Source organism: Triturus cristatus, chromosome 2_1 (assembly GCF_964204655.1).
Source record: "Triturus cristatus chromosome 2_1, aTriCri1.1, whole genome shotgun sequence".
Lineage (NCBI taxonomy): Eukaryota > Metazoa > Chordata > Amphibia > Caudata > Salamandridae > Triturus > Triturus cristatus.
The window spans coordinates 682634449-682648568 of NC_140581.1; the positions used below are offsets into that span (position 1 = coordinate 682634449).

General features: G+C 45.3%; 1 protein-coding gene across 3 annotated transcripts in view; it reads right to left on the reverse strand.

Annotated features, from left to right (window-relative positions):
• MCC (MCC regulator of Wnt signaling pathway) overlaps window positions 1-14120 on the reverse strand; it is a 1374593-nt gene that overhangs the window by 384663 nt on the left and 975810 nt on the right. For all 3 annotated transcript variants that reach the window (XM_085632616.1, XM_085632618.1, XM_085632617.1), the window contains 2 exons: window positions 4334-4497; window positions 2174-2380 (listed from right to left, as the gene is read on the reverse strand). In XM_085632616.1, coding sequence (XP_085488742.1) covers window positions 2174-2380; window positions 4334-4497 — 371 coding nt within the window. The remainder of the gene's footprint in view (window positions 1-2173; window positions 2381-4333; window positions 4498-14120) is intronic.

A 14120-nucleotide genomic window follows, 5' to 3' on the forward strand; every position in this document is an offset into this window, starting at 1 on the left:
ATGACTTATATGCGCCAAGTATGCCCCTCGCGGATAATCCACTATTGGGGCCATTGACGGACGCGGTGGTGGTGCGGCGGGCGCAGGCCTGCGGCCTGAAGGTGGCGGGAGACTTGTACCCGGACGATACCTTCCTTACAGTGCGGGACATGGCGGCAGCGCTGGAACCGACGGCCTCGGAGCTTCTTCTCTACTATCAACTGCGGTCTGCCTGCAAGGGCAGGTACCCCATGTTTCCAGAGGCTCCGCCGACGATTGCGGCCTTGGAGGACGTACTTTCGAACTCCTCCGCGCGCAAACTGATCACGCGGATCTATAGAGCTACTCAAAACACGGCTCCGGTTGTGCACACTGACTCTAGATCCGCGTGGGAACATGAAGCGGGTATATCCATTACCGAGAAGCAGTGGGAGTACTGTTGTTCCCAACTTGAAAACCTATCCCCTAATTATAGGCTGCGGTTGGTACATTTCAACTATCTGCACCGGACTTACCGTACGCCCATTCAATTGTGTAGGATGGGTCTGCGGGCTGATGCGCACTGTTGGAGATGCGGTGAGAAGGATGCCGCGTTCTATCACCTAGTATGGGTGTGCGGCCCCATACGTGACTTCTGGATTGCAGTCTTCAATACCGTGGGGCAGATCGTGGGGATGGAACTGGAGCCGGACCCACTCGTGGCCCTCCTGGGATTCGTTAGAAATGTGCCTAAGGCCTCACGTAGGCTTGTAGCCATTTTATTATTACTTGCTAAGCGTCAGGTGGCGCTACACTGGAAGAAGGCGATGCCGCCAAACGTGAAGGCCTGGATAAGATCGGCGGTGTACTGTAGGGAGCAGCTGACCTCATACTGGGACCAGCTGCCGCAGCGCTCGCGGCCTGTAGATATCTGGCAGCCACTGGTGGATTGGTTGGCTAGTACGACAGCGTTGGAAGATGACCAAGCGGGCTGATCGTGGCTTAAATGACGTGGCGAGGTTGGAGTTCGACTGTGGTGTGCTATAAGTGGTGATCCGCCTGGCATAAGTGATCTGGGATGTGGGGTTCGCTCTCTGAGGGGGTTTGTCTGTCGTTTGCTTTGTCTGGGCGGGCTGTGGGCGCAGCGTGACGATGATTATGTCATTTCGATCATTTACTGTTTGCTTCCCTCCGACTCGGGCTCTCTATTAGTTTTGTTTTGTTTGTTCCATTGTAAAATGCTATATCGCTGTTTGAAAGTACGACCTCAAATGCTTGGGCGGAGTTCCGCCTTGTATACTAGCTGCCTGCCTCCGGGTTGTTGGCTGAATAGCGGTGTACTCTTCGATGGAACAATAAAGGTTTTGGAAAACAAAAAAAAAAAAAAAAAAAAAAAAAAGAGGACTGCGACGGCCTTCAGCTGCCCTGGTCAGGAGCACTGTTCAGCACACCTCCCTCTGGCCCTCTCTTCACAACCATCAATTTCCACGTTCATAGTGTGCAGGCAAATGGGGTGCAAGTTCAACAAATATTTGTAGATGTTTCTACAGCAAGAGAGAATGAGTTTACAGGAGAAAGTTTAGCACAAATAGAAACACAAATTACAATTGTACAAAGTTGTGCATCAGTAGGGACAGTGTAAGAGATGAAATGGGCTGCAATGGCTTTCATAATTAATATAGTTGACGTTGGAATATTATCCAAAGTATTGTAGCCAAACTGTACTCCAAAGTCATTTAATATACAGCTAGCACCAGGTAGTTATTATTCATGATTATGCAGCTAATCACTAGATGGCGCAAGCTAGAGTATAAAAAACTAATAATACCTGTTCTCTTACCCTGGAGGAAAAATGTTATGCTTGGAATCAGGTGCTTGTGCCATCTGGCATAAATGGAAGAAGGAGACCCTGCATTCAGTTTTTTATGCAGACCCACAAAATCCTTTTACAAGCCTGGCTGGACTACATTGTTGCAGGACTAACATACCAGGTATACACTCTGCTACACAAGTTCTACTGCTTGCCTGCAATAATCAGGATGAAATTGTAAACACTTGCCTTACTGAAAATTGTATAGGTGGCAAAGCCCCAGACCCTCACATCTCTGGGTACGAATGACTTGTTTGTCCACCTACCAACTCCACTTGCCCATGCCCTGCTCAAGGAAACAGATGCTTTACTGTGATGGTGTTCCTGGCTTACGGGTGCACTTACCCTTCGTCGCAGCCTGTCCCGCTCTTCTCGGATGGTGTTCACGGTTGCCTTGGTCCTGTTGAGGTCCTCCTCTTTACTGCACAGCATGGCCGTAAGGCTCTCGTTCTCTTCCCTCAGGCCTGCCAACTCCTTTTCCCATCGAGACCGCTCTTCAGCAAGATTTGGGTACAGGTCCCTTCCCAGCACGCCCTCAATCTCTTCGACTGTCTGGGAACAGAAAGCAAGAGAGGTGCAGATGGTAATTCAGGAGGATCTGGATGAAGGTTGAACAGTTCGCCCCAAGAGGACCAGGGTGTTTAATAGATTTTAAAATGTAAGGCCACGGTTGCATAAGCCTAGGCCAGTTTAATTAAAAGAAAAAGTTGAATGAGCTGCAGAGAACTATGCATTCTGAGAAACCGCAGATTTTCTGGTAGGTTGACTATGCCTTTCATTCATTAAAGGCTAATAAAATGCATACATCTAAGTTGGCATTAGTAAATTAACCTGATATTTCCAGTGTTTCAACAATACAGGCATATTATTGAATAGCGCTATAACTATGCCAATGTTATAATACAGTAAAGTAACATTTTTAAATGTTTGCTTTTTTAGAAAAATGCTTCAAACAACAGATTCATACTTTTTTTTAATTTAAAAACTCCTCTGCAGATGGTAAAGTGTGATTTTGATTTATTTCTCAAATTTAATATCGGCACAAATCAGGGCACATGTAGCGTAGGTGCACTTTAACAAATAAATCTCTGATTTTATAAGTATGCAGTACTTAATGTTTGGGGGGGGTGCACAGAAACATTAGGACATACTTCATAAAAGTTACTCATATAAAGTATGTCCGAAGAAAGAGAGGCGGGTTTAACATGGAGCCAAGACAGTAACATGTTCATACACATTCTAGAATTACTGTCATGGCCTGGTATGACAGACTGCCACAATCGTTAACTGAAGGGTTGAAAATGTGGACTCTGGAGAAGAAAGGATCACGTAAAATCTGTAAGTTTGATGGTATTCACAAACATTTTACAGGTTGATTGCCACCGTGGAGAGGCAGGCAGGTTTCCGCCATTGAAAAGTTAAGAGAAGGTGTCTTTTTGAGAATGGGAAAGGAAAGGGGCACCCTAGTAGTTCATGGTTGCATAACATAAGGGGTTTCTCATATAGGAAATAAATAGAAATTTGTGGTTTTGAACATTTCTGACATTCATGCTTCAAACCGTTGTCCACTGAACGATGCATGGCATACTGCTTTTGTGAATCAAGGAAGTCCAACATTTGAAGATGTATGCATTCTTTAGCGAATCTTGGAATGCAATGGGTTAATTCATGCTTCATGGGGATGTTTAAATGCAATGACCTAGTAAGTATCTCCTGGGATAATTAATACTAATAATTGTAATGGATCTATCACAGCACAAATCCAATCAAAAACAGAATGACCTCTAGGTGCTCAACTGACAGGTGTCAACATTAACCATTTCAACGCTACTTATTCTATTGATCTCAGTAGTGTGAAAGGCCTCTCTAGATTCGAGCCTGTAACTTACAGGTCTAGTCGGATCACCTAAACTTCCACTAGGAACAGAGAAGGAGACACAGAGGGGGTGAACTAGAATAAGCCAACCACGCATATTAATGCAAACAATGGAATAGAGCCAATAAGCCCGGCATCTGTTTTGCACAACACTCTTTAGGAAACCTTGCACATTCTTTTCTGACAAACTGCATATTAATTGTAAAAACGTGAAAGCAGACTTTTGGGCAGAGCAGACATTATTCTTGATTCATTCAGTCCTGTGCAGAAGATTCCAGATTACACTACACGTTTGGAGACTAGAGTTTAAAAGACATGACATGATTCACTAATAATTAACCCAAATGTAAATGAAAACCAAATACATCTAAAAAAAATCACGTGATTCTGCGGCATGACCTAGATGCGATGCTATGTCTTGCAAGAATATTAGCACTGGCTATTCAAAGAAGTCGAATTCCTTGAACACAAGAGCATATGGCCTCTCCCCAGCCTCGGGCAAACCAATGCTCATTAATGAGCAGATGGGTGCCCTGATACTGACAGAGACAGGCACGTTCCATGCGACTCGCAGACGTCAGCACGTCCGCACACTCACGCACGCTGTCAGGTGGACAGGGGCGCATCACCTTAATGGCCAGGTCGCAGTGCTCGCTCGCGGTGGTCAGCTGCTCGATGTGCCGGTCCACCTCGGCCACAGACAGGCTGCAGCTGCTCTTCTTGCGCCCGCACACCACCTTCTCCAGGCCGGTGAGCACTCTCTGGAGCTCCGAGTTGAGATCACTACAGTTATCTGTAAAACAGAAGGAGAAGGAGATGTGATTGCACCACAAAAACACAAGGCCCACAATAGATGATGGATTCATTTCAATTCAAAGAAGCTTTATTTCGACAATACATGTCCTAAAAGCGAAGTTAATACTTTAAAAACATCAAATATCACACAAACGTTAAAAACCCTAATCACACAATATACATGCAATATTTACACTAAAATAGGTCTTCGTCACAGCCATATAAAGATCCATAAAAATTTGATCTACATTAATTTGGCAGTAAAAAGAGCTATAAATGCATCTTTGATCTTATGACCCACGTCCAACCCAAGAACTTGGCAACGGGGTTTGCATAATTAAGGGAAGGATCTGAGCGCAGCATTCTCAGTGCAACGCCACTACTTCAGGAGCCCAGATTCTTACAAGTCGGCTTCAGCAATTTTTTCCGCCGGCCCACATAAGCTGGGCAGGCAAACAAGACATGAGAATAGGTTACTATTTGATCTATACAGATGGGACATTTATTGCCAGCATTGGGAGACCAATTGCATGTACAAGACTTAAATGGAAGGGTTCCTGCCAGAAATTGAAAATGTAGTCTCCTATCGAAGGGCTTTGATATAATGTCCCAATATGGCTCATAAGGGGGGTAGATTTGAATTCTTAAAAGCCCCTTGTCAGTGTAGAGCTCTCAATTGTTCTAAGATTGCCTGTCATGATAATGTGCCAATACTGTTCTTATATTTGTTCCTTCAAAGGGAACTGTACACTTGTCTGTTGAATTCTCCCATTGAGGCCGCATTCCCATATTAATCAGTGTTCTCTTGATGATGTGGAGCTAGACTATCTGTGCGTGATCGGCCTCCATAACACCCCTAAGAGCTTCAGCATAATTTGACAATTTGGGGGTGGACCACATTCTGCGCCAGTATAGAATAGGGCAAAGTCTTGCTATGTCTTCTAAGGGTTTTCGGCCCGATCACAAAACAGGGGTTTAAAGAGGGTTACTTTGTGGTAGACTTGCAATGTTACATAAAAACGTATTCTCTGCTATAGTGGGTGGAGCTAAATTCATAAAGCACCAAAGTTCTGACCCATATAGAACTGATCCCACTACTTTAGTATCATAACTCTGAAGAACTGGACTAATGGACTTGGTGAATGAGGTTTTGAATTCTTTTGGTAGTGCACCCGCTATTTGATGATGTTTAAGAGCCATAATTTCAATTTGGTGTCTTCAAGACAAATTCTTACCAAGGGTGACCTCAAAGTAACTAAAAACATGTGTTTGTTTGAGGGACTCGCCGTCAAGCTTCACAATGCCCCTAAATGATCGATGCTAGTTGCATACCATGAATTTCATTTTAGCAGAGTTTGGCCTCACATCCTACAAAATTCCTCAGAGCAGAAAAGTGCACATTGCAATCTGCTTGGGGTTTTTGATATTATAGGTGTGTCATCTGCAAACATTAAAATGGAATCTTTGAGCCTGCTAAAGTCAGAGCATCTGTTGGATAAGTAGCTGAAAATTGGGATACACCGTTCAAAAATAAAGAGAATGGTGTCGGAGCCATAACACACCCTTGGCGTATCCCCTTCTCAATTGGGGATCGGTCAGTGGTATTGCCCTGAGCGCCCTAGCGGACTTGGGCAAAATTGCCCTTATGAAGCCAAACAATTAAGAAAAGCAGGTCGTCCATGGGCATTCACAGGTAGTGTCGTACCATCCATAGTGTTTTGTGTGAGACTAAGTCAAAAGCTGATTTAAGATCAACAAAGGCAGGATAAATGTTGCCCTTTGTTATCAGAACGGTCCGCCAGTATAGTAGCAAAAAACGAAATACTTGGTCTATGGTATTAACACACACTCGAAAGCATGCCTGTAGGTGACAAAAAATGTCCTTTGTTTAAATCCATTCCTCTACCTTGGCCAATACTAGGCGAGCCATCACCTTTTGAATTTAATCTATTAGGCTTATTGGCCTATAGTTACCTGGATAGGATCTAACACCTTTTTTGAAGATGGGTATTATCTTGGTGCGCCACCAAGAGTCAGGTATGGAGGCACCACAGGCTATTGCATTGACTAGCAGTAATATATAGCTTGACCAGGTATCCCTATATTACAAAAATAGGTCAGCCTGTACACTGTCCGGGCCAGGGGCTCTACCCGCCTCCGTGACTGCATCGAGGGCTGGAATTACGTCTGTTAATACAAAGGTCAATTCTACAGAGAGAGGGGATTACAGGCATCTGATCATATTAGTCATCTTACTCTGCATATTGTTTGGCAAAGTAATCTGTACTTGGAGCTATAGCAACAGATGATGGACTATCAAACGTCAACAGATTCAACCAAGTATTGATTGATAAGCACTTCTTCTTTCCTCCCACTTCACTAACAGCAAATTACACTTCTGAAAACTTCCTTTCTAGGCTGTCTCCATGTCTGCATGGGAGATGATAGATCAAAAGTGGTTATGAAATAAGTTGACCGTGGAAGGCTTGCAACACAAGGGAAGGCAGAAGCTTTGCAACTCTCCACATGCCATGGGGCATGGCCACTTTTTACAGCACACAAGGTGCTGCTGCACCTGTGTATAACAATGGATTGCGATGAGTCACAGATGATGACATAATTACACATGCCATTGTGTCAGAAACACTGGATCATCACACTTCACGCCGAAAAAGGAACCACATCAGTCCTTTTTAGCTCTCAAACCCAAATATATACGCAACTGCCTTTCAGGGACAATTGCCTATAACCGGGGCAGCTGCAAGTCTCGAAAAATCACTTGACACACTAGAATAAGGAAGAAAAAATGCATATAGGAGAACACTGGTCCGTTTGTGAAGGAACTTTGGCAAACACCCAATGTGACACTCGCACAGGGTGCCAAGCCAAGGGAGCGATTGTCCCGATGTGGTGTGCTCAGGTGACATCCCTCCTCAGGGCTCTTCTTAACCTGCTTGTCAGTGATGTTAAACTGGATTTGGTAACCTAAGGACTCCTGACCTCCACCGCAGCTCTCCTTCCAGTCGAATGTGTATATTATGGCTGCTGTGAGGCACGGAAGGACTTCAGTTTGCTCCTTTTGTACAAGCTTGGCTCACTGGCCCCTGAGCATTAGGCACATGCGTGGTCCTATTACACCCACCAGCTCTCAAAAGCAGCCTCCCAGTGTCCCAGCGGATGGAAATGCAGTTATGCATAGTGATAGAAGCAACCCCGGCCTCTAAGCATTTGAACTCTACATGCCTCAAGCCAAGTTATTTTAAAATCTGAAGGAACAAAAGGAAAAAAGAGTTTCACCAAAATAGATTCGAGTACAAGTCATAAAGCGGGCATTAATTACCTCTTTACAGAAAGAAATCGCGGAAGACCCATGGGGCCAGTCCTACTACAGACCTATCTCAATTCAATAGAACAAAAGCAAGATTCTGCAAAGCAAGGAAACCTCAGTCTATTAATGTGTAGAACAGACCCACCTTCAGACTGCCAGTCAGGATTTAAACCCACACGAGGAAGTAAAGCAGCACTGCCCCCCTTCACATAGAACCCCCCAAACTCCTTGAGCGAGGTCCTTCCTGACATATTGTTACTACTCAACCTAGCTGCAGCCTTCTACAAGGTGCATGACAACATTCGACCTCAAAGCCTACTACAGTAGCGGAGCACTGCAGGTTTCACCTGAGAGGGAGTTCACGCCTTCCGTCACACACCGCCAGCACATGACAGCTGGCACCGCCACTTCACCCGAGAAGCAAGTACTGTGCCGCGCCCAGAGGAGCCTCACCCTTGTGTTTCAAGATGTATCTTCTGGCACAGGCGATCAATTCCAGATGCATCTCGACAACAGCCTCTAAATAAAAGGTGGAGCTGGGAACCAATCTCGTAGCACAAATGGCCTAGATGGCATCTAGTACCGGAGAATGAAAGGTGCATCTGCCTGAACAGATCTAGAGTAGAGGGGTTTGTGCTGTGCCGGGTGATGAAGATAAAAGCACCCTCTCATTCAACTGGTGTTTGCCCCTCAGGAACCCCTATTCTGGACCAACGTGTATGTGGTTTAGACCTGATCCCCCTCCCCCAAAGAAACCATGCAAGTTACCGAGCCATTCTTTAATCATCCCTCTACAGTCGTCCTGTATTTCAGTTTATTTATCACATATTTCATAAAGAGGACACAAAGTAATATATGGAGGAAGATGTGTGGACACAGGCAATGAAAAGGTACTTAAAGGGTCGAAGATTTAAATCCGAGTATTGTAACTCCTAGGGCATACACAGCTTCCCTCTTTTTCCCTCTCCCTCCAGCATCACTACCGTGGTGATACTAGAATACGGCTGATAGGTAATAGGAACGGTTATAAAATATTACTGATGTTACAATAAGTGCAATTTTATAACAGATACAGTGGGCCTTGCCTAGATATGAAAGTATATAGCTGAAACCACACATCTGGAGAATCACTACACTAATACATTCCATTTTCCAAAGTAGTCAAAGTAACTAATTGATAAAACGATTGATGAATTCTTGGTTACTAATCACTGGTGGCTGAAGAGACTTCTGCTTAGACATTGCGCGGGCACAGGCAGAGGTTTAAAACTGCCCATTAGGTCTTGCATCTTGCTGCGTCTTTCCTCGTACACGTGTTTCACACTGCTGACGTCAACCTGTCCCTGTACCTTGTTAGTACAAAGAAGTCCATTGCTGTTCGTCAGGCTATTCTGCAAGGCCACCTCACTTCAGGAAAGACTCAGAGCCTTGTCATCCCTGCGGCCTCCACATGGGGGCAGTGTTACAAGGCGGCCGGTCTAAAATGTGGACGCCAGTCAGATTCCCTAGCAACAGGGGTGGAAGCTGCGAGACAGCGAGGATAAGTCTGTGGTGAATAAGTGAATTGGGTGTGCCCTGTGTGGGTGGAAGTAGGAGGGAGAGGCTAGAGGTTGAGTACCTCACAACTGGTGAGGTGTGATCCTCACAGGGCGTTTGGATGGGTAAAGGACTCTTTGCAACCCCATCTCCTAGGCGTGGAGCAGGAAGTGAATGAGAGTTTGTCACTGATATGCTTTCATCACTTCTTGAACCCTGGGTCACTTCACCTACCCAACTGCTTCCCTGTGGAACAGAACCAAGAAAACGAAGAGCTGGCACGTACTGCCGACTGGGAGGCACAGCCGACCCTAGATGGAAGGCGGCTAACACCACCCGTGGGCAGCAAACAGACGGCGTGGCAGCAGCAGGGTACGAGAACGCACCAAAAAAAGGAAAATGGTCAGCGAATGATTAGGGCAGTTGGTATTGAAAGGACCCAATCAAGAAGGAGAGCGTCCGGGATGAGCAGACCACAAGTTTGTTGCCGGAAGAAATTGATCCCACCCACCCACACCAGAGAATGTGGGAGTCGCAGCCGCAGTGAAACAAGGGGGCAGTGAGTCACAAGGTTTAACAATAAATCTCTTCACATAAGGATGTAAAAGGGCAATTTCCCAAACAAGGTTCTTGGGATGCCTTAATGGCAGGGACTCTGGAGACAAGTGCCCGGACAAGGTCCTTGGGATGCCTCACGGCAGGGATACTTGAGGCACAAGGTAAAAAGGTCAGCACGTGGTGGACATGGCACTTGCAGCCCAGGTATGGACTTAGGGCCATGAACGCCACACATTCGATAGCAAGTTGAACCCTCGAAGCCGCAACCCGCTGTACAAAGTGACAGCAGTAGAGCTGTCACAGCAGATGAAAGCAATTTATGACAACCTGGAAGAGACATCTTGACTGTAAGGTTGATGCTTTACAGAATTAGACAAATTATGGTCATTAAGTGTTGTATAACCTGTTAGGGGATGGCTTGCGTTGTAAGCCAAGATAAGCCAAAATGAGCAGGTTGATGACCAATGCCATCATGACAAGTGTGTACTAACGTATGATGTGAATAAACTGCGGCTATTCTAACGCCACAAAGGTCTTGATGTATGTAAATGATGGGACTGGAAGAACGGCGGGAGGGCCCATGAGATGCTAACACACCTAGGAGGGGGGGTTCACTCACAGCAAGTGACATCTTTCCAAGGAAGCAGGCACCAAGGGGGCCTTTACTGGGCTCACCACAGCCCTGGGTTAGCAGGCTCTGGCGTTGGTCTCCCAGTGAGAACCAGTAGAGAGGCCCATGCTCACGGCTGAGGATTCGTCTCCATATCCAGCTCAGATTCCTCAGGAGGAGGTCTCAGCCAGCACGCCCTGAAGGTGCTAAACAGGACTCCACTGAAGTCCATGTGATGTCCCTTGTCTACTGAGTTACACGGTGGAGGACTGACTAACAGGGCAGTGGATAGTTAGTCACTCAGGCGGTGTGAGATAGCACATCTTCCTTAGAGACACATCCAGTATAAATATTTCCCCTGTGAAAGTCCAGAGAGAGGTCTTTCCTCCTTCTAGGGGATGTAGACTTACCATATTCTGCCCATGAAGAACCCCACGTAGAGTAATGGCTCTCAAACACTGCAGTCCTTATACTCAACCCTTCCGGTGCAACGGACGGCTACTGAATGCATAAACCCGGTTAGTATCACCTATGTCAAAATTAAGAATGTAGCCCAGATACAAGATTATAACAAGGATACAGTCTGTGTAATACGCGACATCACTCACTCATAGCAATCAAGGACAAATGAGAAAAAGAAACCAGTTTGGACAAAACAAATATTTACTTTTCGGGCCTGTGAGTGAGAGGGTTCATTCCAATTCGTGACAGCTGAATGAAAGATAAGGTGTTCAATACAACCGACGTGGTCTCGGATGGAAAAGTAACACCGGACTTATAAGAAAAGCAGTATAAAATCATGGCAGGAGCTGCAGTTTGGGCTCGATCACCAGCACGCACACAATTATAAACAGCCTCGGTTGATCAAAGCGCCTCGTGATTCATACACATATGGACCCTTCCCTCCAGAAAAGTTGCAAGTTCACAGAGCTGCGCACAAATGAACAGCGAGGCAAGCCATGCAACAAGAAAGGGCCAGAAAAACTCAACGCCTCTTCGAAACGTCCATTGCATATCACACGCGAATAATACATGAATGGCACCGGTTGGTCCCACCACCGGGTGGCACTGGCCTTCCATGTTAAGGTTCCCAGATGAATCCAAGTCACCCTCTTTCTTGACGTGGCTTTTTATTTAACAACCTAGAGCATTCCAGGAATGCCACAACGGAAGCAACAGAACTAGAACTCCAGATCACCATGGCTTCGTGAAATAATGCCTAGGATGGGGCAGGCGATGCTGCTGGTGACGCGGAGGCTGCTGGTCGCCACGCGCTGCACGGCCGGTGACCCCGACCAGACTGAATGTCATTTGTAAATAAAGAAATAGGTTTACTCTCTGGGGAGAAAATGCGCTCTAGTAGCTAAGCTCGGACTTTGGAACATGGGGGACTTCCTGGCTCTGACACTAGAGTGCAAATCGTGTGATTTGGGGCAAAACCCTTTATCTTGGAGTCTAAATGATTAAATATGTGCGAAATGTAATGCAATTTTAAATAAATGAAACTGTAAATCTGCAGCTGATGTACACGGCTCCACTGATGCCCAGCTAGGAGCACGACATACACATACAAATACATACGTAAACTTACAGAATAAGAGTGTTTCTTTAGTGTTTATTACAGACGGCCGCTCTAACCTAACCAAACACATTTAGGAGCCAGCCAAACAGCAATCAGACGGCTACTGTCATACTGTACTCGTTCCTCCTCCCATAAGATTAAATCAACTAGAATAATGCTGTATTAAAAACAATATTGTATTTGCAAAATGACTGGAACTAGGGTAAACAACATAAGTAACATGAAATATTAATTTGGGGATCTTGAATAGCGAAACATGGACAACAAATAAAGCAGAAGAGCACATAATACAAAGGCTGAGCCAAAGCCGATAATGATGGCAGCCTCTGCCTGGATTATTCTAAATGTAAATGAAACACTATTTATGCAACACAAATTAAATATTGTAATTAGGAAGGTAAATGTCAGTGTAATGAATGGAATTAGCTCTGGCTCAGAGATGACTTGGATGGGCTTCAGTATGCAACTGGCGGTATCTCTGAGGACTGGAAGATGCCAACAGAAACATTATGCACAGGTGTTACAACAAAGGTGCTCTCAGGAGCATCACACCTCCAGGTGGGCTGGAAGGATAGGCCAGTCACTGATGCAAGGAGGCCAGGCAAAGCCAAAGGTTTCCCTCGACATTAGCTTGTCACTGCATTGGGTCGAGTATATATGGAATTGAAACAAAGGTCAAGAAATCCCCTTCCTTGTAGGAGGGCATAAAGGGTTAACAAGTTTCTTACAAACCAAAGGTTAAGCAAACTGATATAATAGCCAGTATACCGTAGAACAACGCAGTTAAGAAAGATTGGTACAGTCCATGTTGGAAACAAGGGGTCTCCAAACAAGCACATAGAACCTTTTGCGATTAGGGCCCGTTGGTAAATATGTACCCGTAAAATTGCATTTACAATTAACATACATTTTAGCCCATTCTCCAAGCCTGCATATTGTGTTCTAAATTAAAACTAATATCTACTAATAACTTATTTATTTGTTTTGTGAAGCTCCAACATGCTGCCAAAGAACTCTTTGTCGCACTAGAATTGATCATGCAACTCTGAAAGGCAGACATCAAGCTGAGCAGGGTGAACGTTCCTCAGAGGTGGGAATATTGTGTTTGTTAGACCTAGCATCCTTTTTTTTTCTTGAGATATCTTCTTATTGGTATTTTCATCCAGAAACCAGTGTATATATGGCAAGGCAATGTATAATAGAAATCAATAAGAAGGAAAAAAGTAATAACAGTTGGGTACATAGTACAGACTATATTTTATTTGTACATTTCGGGAGTAGGAACCCAATGATGGTTAAACGCCTCCCATTGATTCAGAGTGTTACATATATTGCCTTTTCTGTACATTATTCCTCAGGCGCATAAAGGGGAACCCAACCCGTGCGTCGGATGCATCTATTCCAGTATTTCAACGTAACCTGTAGTAGAACCCCAGGGACCTGTATCCGAATCTTGATGTTTAGGATTTTTGCAAGTAACCACCTTTGGGAGATCGTCAGCGTTTGGGTGACCAGTGTCTCTAATTCCTTCCCATCTTGCCGCTGGGCGAGCCACTGAAATCTGGTGCACCTAGACCACCGTTCTCTGGGGACCTCCTCAGCACTGCCAATGAGACTCTATGTCGCCCCCCATCCCAAATCATGTCTCTTAACATCGAAAAAGGTCTCTAAACCATCTCTGCGGGATCACCACTGGGAGGCTGACAAAATAGTATAGTAGCAGTGGGAGTATGACCATTTTTGACAGTGCCACTCTGGCCAGAACTGTTAATTTGAGGGAGCGCCAAAACGATATGCATGTTTTCAGGGAGCACGGTACTCGACCAAGATGACCCTCTTTGAGGTCTGCCTGCTCGTGGAACACTTGTATTCCCAGATACTTGAAGGAGCTAGGGGCCCAGTTAATACCCATCAGGAGGGTCACAGGTCTAGGCAATGAGGGCATCACCAGGAAAATATGTGTTTTGAGTGCGATGACTCGGAGTCCTGTCAGGGTAGCGAACTCCT